This window comes from Raphanus sativus, chromosome 5, assembly GCF_000801105.2.
Source record: "Raphanus sativus cultivar WK10039 chromosome 5, ASM80110v3, whole genome shotgun sequence".
Taxonomy (NCBI): Eukaryota; Viridiplantae; Streptophyta; class Magnoliopsida; order Brassicales; family Brassicaceae; genus Raphanus; species Raphanus sativus.
The window spans coordinates 22,733,849-22,744,062 of record NC_079515.1 but is presented as its reverse complement, the minus strand read 5'-3'; the positions used below and the strand labels follow the sequence as shown (position 1 = coordinate 22,744,062).

The following is a 10,214-nucleotide window of genomic DNA, read 5'->3' as shown; positions in this document are numbered from 1 at the left end:
AGACTCAAATATTTACAGGATTAACAGATTTGGGCCAGTCAGCACGAACTAACAAACCCTACGCAACAGTTTGCAACATTTATTCACCAAATACTTTAGCATGGTCAAGAAGATAATTGTGGTCGTTGTTCCTTCAGCAAAGTTCGACAAGAACGCGGGGATCAGAAGTGTCGAATGAGTGGCATGCTCAACTCAACTCTTCATCACTACATTTGAAATTATGGATGCAGAACACTTAGTTTATTTTCCATCTTGAACACATTATGACATTGTTTTGCAATGTCAATTATTCGATTAGGAGAATCATATTAAGGAGATCTTAAACAAATTATTTGATAAACTTGTAATGTATTTCAAAAGCCAGAAATATACACAATCTTGAAATCTCTCCCTTGTTATCCCCTTGAATTCCAGTATTAATTTCAAAAATAAAATTGTGAAAAATATACTTCGTTGCCATAATTTATAGCTAAATTCATCCACAGCCTGTACACAATCTTGAAATCTCTCCCTTTGTTATCCCCTTGGATTCCAGTATTAATCAATTTTAAAAATAAAATTGTGGAAGATATCTATAAACATGTTTGATATATTTTGGGTCGAGTTTTAATCTTGAAAGCTCGATTTTTAATATTTTGGGTCTAAACATGTTTGATATATATATAGAACCAGCCAAAAATCTAAAAATTTATATTTTAGTTTAAATATTATCATTTTTCTGCAATCAAAACTATTATAAAATATTAATATATTATTTTAATACTTTTGATCTAAATTCTAGTAAAGCAAATATGAAAATTGTTAATACACTTTATTGCTTTATCATTACAAGTATCACATTTTAAATTTTGCAAATGTATTCTTATTTTTATGTACAACATGTTTTTTTTCAAAATACAAAATGTGAAAGTTTATTTTGTTTACCGTAAACTTTTTCTTTTATATATTTAGTTTTAATTCATAATTGACTATTTAAATTTTATTACATTTGGTTTGTTTATAATAAGCTTTTTAAAGCATACGAAAAAAGTAAAATAATTTTGATAAATAAAAAAAGTTTAAATTGACTTTATATTTAAACACAAAAAAAAATTGAAACTGATTTTTATAAAAATTCACATGTATTAAAATGATAAAAGTGATAATAACAAATTATTTTTCTAAAAGTAGGCTGCACTTTGAAATTTAGACCTAAAATATTTTCGGACAGAACCGGATCAGACTCAAATATTTACAGGATTAACAGATTTGGGCCGGTCAGCACGAACTAACAAACCCTACGCAACAGTTTGCAACATTTATTCACCAAATACTTTAGCATGGTCAAGAAGATAATTGTGGTCGTTGTTCCTTCAGCGAAGTTCGACAAGAACGCGGGGATCAGAAGTGTCGAACGAGTGGCATGCTCAACTCAACTCTTCATCACTACATTTGAACATCTTATGGATGCAGAACACTTAGTTTATTTTCCATCTTGAACACATTATGACATTGTTTTGCAATGTCAATTATTCGATTAGGAGAATCATATTAAGGAGATCTTAAACAAATTATTTGATAAACTTGTAATGTATTTCAAAAGCCAGAAATATACACAATCTTAAAATCTCTCCCTTGTTATCCCCTTGAATTCCAGTATTAATTTCAAAAATAAAATTGTGAAAAATATACTTCGTTGCCATAATTTATAGCTAAATTCATCCACGGCCTGTACACAATCTTGAAATCTCTCCCTTTGTTATCCCCTTGGATTCCAGTATTAATCAATCCCCTAGACATTATTTGCGAAGTGATTTGCCACATGTCTTCTCTATAATCGTTCTCACAAAAATAATTGTGACGTGGCGATTAAGATTGATGACATGTCATATAATTAAATATGACATGGACAATTACATTTAATGATGATATATATTTTTGGAAATCTTTTTAGAATATGGTAATAACTCATATATTACATTTAATATTGATTTATATTTTTGGTAAACTTTGTAGAATATGGTAATAACTCATAAATCATCACTAAAATAAATATATTTAAATAAAACATTTTGAATTTCGAAATATTATATAATTTTACTTTTATAATTATAAAAAAATTATTATGTAAAATTGTCTAAATTTTCTGAATTAAAAAAAAAATAAATCCTAATATCATTAGTTTTTTTAGACATCTACAAATTATATAAATATTATATAGTTTTAATTTTTGATAACTATAAAATTTTATATGATTTTTAGTAATTTTGTACAAGTTGATTTAATACATTTAACCAAATGAAATAAATAATTTTTTATCTAAGATTTTAACTATATATACATATATATTCTTAAATATAATTTAAATACATATATCAAATGGCAATGTCTCTAATAATTGTGACGTGGCTACTAAAATAATTGTGACATGGCTACTAAAATTGATAACATATCTTATAGATTAATATGACATGAACAATTATATTTAATGTTAATTTATATTTTTGGTAAATTTTTTAAAATATAGTAATAACTCATATATTACATTTACTGTCGATTTATATTTTTGGACTTTTAAAAAATATGGTAATAACTCATGACTCATCATTAAAATAAATATATTCAATTATGCATTTCAAATTTTGAAATATCATTGAAATTAAAAATATTTCAAAAATATATACATATTTTTATAAAATTATAAAAATTAAATCATAAAATCAAATTAAATCGTAAAATCATTAGTTTCTTATATACATCTACAGATTTTATAAATATTGTTTAATTTTAATTTTTTGACAATTATGCAATTTTACATATTTATTTAATATATTTAATTAAAATAAATAGATAGAAAAATATACCTAAGATTATAATTTTAAATATATACATGCACATTCTTAAATATAATTCAAAATAAACAAAATTATTTTTATCTTAATTTTAATGTTCAGTTAAATCAAATTTATATTAAAATATTGATAAGAAAAAAGAAAATTTATAATATTAATAAAAAATAAATATAATTTATATTTATCTATTAAAAATATTTTAAAATTCTTTTACTGCACATGGTGCAGGAAAACACCTAGTTTTAAAAATAAAATTGTGGAAGATATACTTCGTTGCCATAATTTAGAGCTAAATTCATCCACAGCCTGTATACAGAAAAAGCAAAAAAACTCCGATGCCGGGAATCGAACCCGGGTCTCCTGGGTGAAAGCCAGATATCCTAACCGCTGGACGACATCGGACTTATTGTACTCTGATATATACATATGTTTATTACATCTGGTAACAATAATTAATACGTATTTATAGTCAGAAAGTAGTTATAGTTATACAAACCAGTATAGATAATTAAGTTTTATATATGAAACATATTGTGTTCTTGAGATACTAATGATGAACTCGAAATTAAAAATTTTCCTTGTGGAACTCAAACTTGGTCGAAGTTTTCCTAGAGAAATCTTGAGCCAGTCCCTTCAACTCTCCTATGATGCATGATTTACCACAGTAGAAAACCCCTACAAACATAATGCAAAGGTAAAATACATTACTACTACAACGATTCTACGATAAATCTCATTTATAATATAGTTATGAAATTGTTGTCTAATGATCGCATTACCAACTCGTTGATTGACGTGGTTCACCGCAACATGCTTGAAAACGCTGCGCCAATCAGGTCTCGCGAAATGGGTTCGGACCCTGGTACCTGACACAATGTCAATGCCGTTCTTGGCGTGGTGCAATGACTGCAACATCGTGATTAGTGCTGATCTCGCGTCTCCTTCCTCATACACGCTCGTGCAGTAATTATGTAGCTCAATGATCCCCTCACTATCATACTCAGCCACCTTTTCATTTCATTTTTCTTAGTTAACTCCATGGATTAAAACATAACTCAAAATATTAATTGACTATATTATATGTACAGTATTTACCTCGTTCATGACCTCACTGAACCATTCCAGTGATCCTTGCTCTCTTGTAACCCAATAGAAATAAGCTCGTTTTGTGTTGCTTCTATGGACATTTTGGCTCGTGCCTTCTTCAATGGATTTGTGATTCTTGATGTTGTTAAGAACGTCCCTTAGTATACTGATTAATGGGGTAGCTCCGATCCCTAGACCTACCAGAAGCAATACATCGTAGTTTCCGTAATCTTGTGCCGGGGCGCCATATGGACCATCGATCAAGAGCCTCGGAAACCTTTCAATGTAAATTGATTAGCAAAAATGATTCATATTTGTTTAACATTTATACACGTTTGACATGGAAACGTTTAGACTTAAAACATTTGTATATACACTATTTTTTTGTGCTACGTAAGTATTGGCAGACAGCACCAAGCTTAGGTTCATTGTGCTAGCAACATATAGTAAACTGGTCTTCAGAAGAAAACAAATACCTTGTTATGTTATTGGCTTGACCGCTGTCGGCTGTGAAGAGTCCACTTTGACTTGTTGAGGGAGGTTGACAAACCTAAGTTTTGTATAACTAAAATAATTTACCAAACCGTAATACTAACCAAGTACATGTATATGCATCCTAATTCATAAATTTACTATTGAAATCCTTACCTTCGAAAATAAGCATTTGAGTTGAGATGTCCAGTCGCCGAGGGTACGGATATGGATGCTGAGAAAATCGTCTCCAGATGCGGAAGTAATTGAAAAAGGATGCCTATATATATAAACAATATTAAAAAGATCCAGGTTAATTACCAAAACAATGAAGTTTAAATTCATATCATGATTATGTCCAATATATTAATTTTGGTAACATACCACTGTAATGGTGAGACGTCAGGACAATTGACATATATGTACTGCCCACTTGTGTACTTGAACCCTTTAGGTTTTGACATGTAAAGTGAAAGTACATTTCCTGGATATACTGCAACCTGTTTCAAATGAATTTATTAAAGAGGATACTTGACTCATTATTAAAACTCCTACCACTAAAATGTAGAATAGCAATTTAGTTGCGATATATATATGTACAGAGATATACCTTCAAAATGGTTACCGCCTTGTAACCTGATCTAAATAAACGAATCAATCTTTCACACGCATACAGTATCGTTGGGACAGCCAGATACATCCACGTCTGTCCAAAAATAAAAGAGAAACAACCAAGCATACAGTGTTTCCATTAAATGTTCATTTTTAACTAAAATTATATAAGATTTTATTGCTAAATTGCTCTAACATATCGTTGTTTCGAGCATTTTTCACGTACCGTTTTTTCATACCATTCCTTGGAGAGATAAATAAAATGGCCATGCACGATGAGAAGCACATAAACGATGACAAATAAATGGTGTGAGTACCAAAACGCGTTGAAACCGGTTAACCGTTTCAACGTTTTTGGTAGGCTTGCCCGGTTGCGTCTGAACCAAGATTGAGCCAAGACGTATGCTAGTACCATTAGAACCACCATGGTCACTCCGGTCCATCCGTCTGTTCCTTTCACGAACCACCAGTAATTGTCTGGCCTCTCGTCCCCGAAAAACTTTTTCACTGGCTCATACTCTATATATTTTGCATGCAGCAACCGCGGAAAGTCACAGGCCAAGTGAGAAATGGCATGTAAGCCTACTCCAATGGCGATCCCAAACGCAATAACCTGCATGAAAAAGGAAGAATAAGCATCCAATTGGTTATTAGAAACGCTAGATACAAGTACCAACTAGGAGTTAACTTAGACCATGATTAACCCCGGTCTCTCAACTGGAAGTTTTAGCTTCGATTAAGAGACGGTTCTTAACTTTTATTAGATTTTAACTGATAAAAACTAAGAACCATCTTTTAAATAAGTGATATAAGAACCGTCTCTTAGCCAAAAATTATAAAAAATGTTAAATCATAAGTTAAGAACCCCGGCTAAGAAACCGGGGTTAATCATGCTTTTAGTAGCTAAAACCTATGGATTTTTTAGTAAGGATCTAAGACCATCTTCAATGGTTTATTCTATTTTCTACTCTAAAATAGAAAAATTCTATAATAAAGTTGGAGTATGCTCCAACAGTACTATATTTTAAAGTAAAAAATAGAGTGATGAACAAAAAATAAGTTATTCTATATTTGGAGTAAAAAGAGTGAAAAATAAAATACCATTTGAACATTTTTATTATAAACTCTATTTTAAAGTGAAAAATAGATTGGAGTTGAAAATGCCATAATAGGGTCCAGTACCATTGGGAGGGGTACAAACATTTAGAACCAGAATATATACACAAAATAAACAATTAAACGCTACAAGTTGTTTATTTCCTTCTACAACGTTTAGGCTAATTGATATTGTCATCAAATGATTGCTAAAAAATGAAGATGGCATCTATCTTATTAAAACAGAAACATTCTATTGGACCTAACATTTATTTTGTAAGTTTTTAAATTAAATACACATTTATAATTTATAGTTAAACTTACATTAAATCATTAATGTTTCTTTCTTTATACTACTATCTATGTTTCCAAACAATATATTTATTTTTTATACTACTATCAGTGTTTCCAAACAATATATTTTTTATACTATTATCAATGTTTCCAAACAATACAATAATTTATCTTAGTTATGTTATATCTTTCATTTTCTTTTTAAAATTTTGTAGAAACATCATAATTTCATAAATTTTAAAATAATGAACTTTAAAATTTGGAGTATAAGATTACAAATTATGAAATTATTACAATTTAAATCAAATTAGATTACATATCGGTCATCCAACAGTTCAATCGGTTAATCTCGGGTTTTAGTAATTTTTTTAATATGAATATTTTAAAAATCTAAATTGAATTGTCAGATCTTCGAATTAACCGGTATAATCACAATCGGGTTGAATTTAAAAACACTGATTTAAATGCAAAAATATTATAAATACACACTTTTAAAAATTACCAAAATATTTGTTAAGTTATTAGTGAAATTTTTCATCGTAAAATATTCTGCGCTTCCAAAGCGCGGGTCAAGATCTAGTAAGTTTTTTATAACGAATAGAAAAATCTTTAATTAATAATTGCATACGTGATTACCTTGTGGAAGTTGATATTGTCATCAAATGGAACAATGGACCCAAGCTTGGAGTTGGTCCGCAGCCAAGTGATAGTGTTCCTACAAACAGGAAAGAGAATGAGAGCCATGTTGAATTTCAACGTCTCTGCGCCGCCTTTAGCTACAGAAACACAGGAACCTAAGACTTCAAACACTGCTCTGCGTTTATACTGGAGGAATTTCCAAGTGAATAGAGCGATGCAAATGGATATCCACAATGTTAGCACCCATATTCTTTTCCAATTTTCCAAGAAGAAGTATGATATATCTCTGGCGAATCTTTTCACCAGGTTTTTCTCTTTTGTTGGTATGAGCTTCTGGCTCAACATCTTGCTGAGGGCACGCTTGCTCTCGGATGACGGACTGATGTTTGATTGGCTTGGAACTTGGAGAAGCAATGTTTCCAAGTTGTATAACTGCAAAACGCCATATCAGCTCAAATAGATGCACAATGTAAGTTTACAAGTATTGCTAAAGATTTGTAAATATTCTTATAAACAGTTGTGATAAACAGTTGTGATGCTTTATTGTTTGACCATAAACCCTAGGCTTAAAGTAATGCTTTATCTTCATGTTGCAACAGCATTCTCTTATTTACTTTATATTGAAAAAAAAACATTGAAAAAGATACATAAGGGTGTTACAAAAGTAATCATAAAAAAAGTAATCATATATCTATATTTTGAGCGCAGAATTAAGAAACCCGGCTAAAGTTATCATTTGACGACAAGAATAAAACGTAGCTAGCAGCGATAATTAAGATTATAGGAAATGATATTTGTTCTTTGTTTCTTATAAAAAATAATACACGAGAAGTTGTCTAGGTAAAGTTATTTGATGATTTCTTACCTATAAAATTAGCTGAAATTAATTTACCAATATTGTTAATCAAGTCTAACCACTACATATATTGGAGAACGAACCTCGATATATCCAAAGTTGTCGGGATCGAGTTCTTCCATGATCAAGGCAGCATATTCGTCTACCTTTTCTTGAATCCTTGATAGTTGGTTAGACGAAGCACTTAAAGAAATTATCTACAAACCCAAAAATAAACCGCAACAATTAACATATCGATCGATGTTTTTTTTGGGACTAATTAACTCTAAATATCGATGTTAACTTCAAATAAGCAGTGTATATAACGAAATTGAAACCGATTTATTCTTCACCTCCTTAACCTCTTCTCCCGTAATACGACCATCCAAATCTTTGTCCACCCTTTATCACATAACCACGTAGTTATTAACTCTCTTAGACATGCCATATTTTATAACGAGTGCATCAAAAGTTACCAATATTAAATATAAAACTATATTACATATCAAAAAAGATTCGCAGCCTAGCATCAAAACTATTGCCTGCGATCTGCTCCCAGAAATCCAATAGTTCAGTTTTGGATATCGACGTAGTCCCTCTCCTTCGGACCAATGCCTCGAATAGCTCATTCACAAATTCGCTCGATTCAGCCATCCCTATTTAATTGAAAGTAACTTTAATTAATTCGAATATTTTATCTCACTTTTAAATTTGGGGGGGGGGGGGGGGAGGGGAATGTAACAAAACTAAATTACATAGATACTCCCCCAGAAAAATAAGATATACATGGGATAATTTTGAGAAATTAACTGAGATTTGCAAAAAAAATTAACTGAGGTTTGCCACTGAATTTCCAAAAAAATATAAATATTTAACACTATTTATAACAAAATAGCAAAGAACTATATTATCTAGAGAGTTTACCTATGCAATGTCCAAATTTAGATTTTGGGAGCTTCCCATCTACAGCCAACTCATCAAATCTCTTTTCAACTTCATCCCAGCCTCTGCCAACGGCGTCGTTTTTGGTTATAAACCTCAAGCCTCTAAGAGCAAACATAGCACCTGACTTACTCCGGTCGAGCCTGCGTGAAGACAACGACAATGACTTCACCATCGTTTTCAGCTTCCCCGAAACCACCGACCGGAGAACTACCATCGGCTTATTCTTCTCCAGCTTCAGTGTTCCCTCGTCTCGAATGTCGAGAGTGATCTCTACGTAGTCCTCACTATCGTCGGAACCAGTGGCTTCACATCGGGAGGTTATATCTCCTTCAGACCAAGATTCCTTTTCCTGCTCCATCTTCTCTTGCTTGCCTTCCATTTGCGAACAACTACATTATACACTCTTCTTGGTTTATTTAAGGACGATGAAAGTCAAAATGAAAAAGTATTATCATATATATGCTTGTCTTTTATAGCTATTATTTTATTATTTGTTTCAATAATTTATATTTTATGTTTACTCATGTACTCGAAGACGACTTAGACTACTAATATCATGCCAACATATACTATGGCATACATGCAAAATTGCAAACTTTGATCTATATGCATTTACTATTGTATTCGGAATTAACACCGATATATTAAAAAATATTTCGATAACGATACACTTTTTAATTATTTAGTTTTGAAAATAACCAAGGGGCCGCCGTGAGGGTTGGTTTGCATGTTTTGTTATTATCCTCCTAGTGTTGTCGTACGTACTTTGATTCTGCTTTAATAAAAACACAGAACATGTCAAACTTCTTTTCATTTGTATGATTGTGTCTGCGCAATATATAAATGGAGTGGTTAAGCGATGGTCATGTTCTTCCAAAATTACACCTCACCTCTTGAATTTGATATGCATTTGTTTTGGTACAGCTCTTCTTTTGGCACAGCTCTAAATTCACTAAAAGCAGAAATAATAGTGATATTTTTTTTTAAATGATTAAATTTGATTAGATTTGAGATTATGATTGTGGTCCAAGTTTCTGGATAACTATTAACTTCTATCTGAATAAGTCGTAAACAAAAGAAAAAAATAATAAGTTGTAAAACTTTTGGGGGATTATATAGGTTGACGAGTTAATGAAACGTGTACCGTTGTTACTGGATCAGTTACGTGAATAGAAAGCTAACAGCGCGCCAACGCAAAATAGTTCATTCAGCTTACGTGGCTAGTAGTGATTGGAGAGGACACATAAATACACTAGCAATATAAATACGAACCGTTGTGAGCTTCGTATTCTTCCAAACCCTAAGCATAATTATTCTTCTGTACGCACGCAATCTCTAAACAACGAAGATGACGAACAAAGCTCTTGTATACTTGGTTTTTATGTCATTAGGTAAATCTCAGAGAC

At 31.1% G+C, this 10,214-nt stretch overlaps 1 protein-coding gene and 1 non-coding gene across 2 annotated transcripts; both read right to left on the bottom strand.

Annotated features, from left to right (window-relative positions):
• Positions 1-3,161: 3,161 nt before the first annotated feature.
• Positions 3,162-3,233, bottom strand: TRNAE-UUC (transfer RNA glutamic acid (anticodon UUC)). The gene has a single exon. It is a non-coding gene; the product is annotated as a tRNA-Glu (tRNA).
• Positions 3,176-9,350, bottom strand: LOC108859673 (respiratory burst oxidase homolog protein B). Its single transcript, XM_018633581.2, has 13 exons — positions 8,788-9,350; positions 8,366-8,519; positions 8,217-8,265; positions 7,968-8,081; positions 7,026-7,460; positions 5,227-5,613; positions 4,999-5,094; positions 4,773-4,888; positions 4,566-4,668; positions 4,394-4,467; positions 3,927-4,194; positions 3,611-3,839; positions 3,176-3,506 (listed from the first exon to the last, which is right to left on the bottom strand). The coding sequence occupies exons 1-13, from the start codon at positions 9,185-9,187 to the stop codon at positions 3,397-3,399; spliced, it is 2,535 nt and encodes an 844-aa protein (XP_018489083.1). The 5' UTR covers positions 9,188-9,350; the 3' UTR covers positions 3,176-3,396.
• Positions 9,351-10,214: the final 864 nt, after the last annotated feature.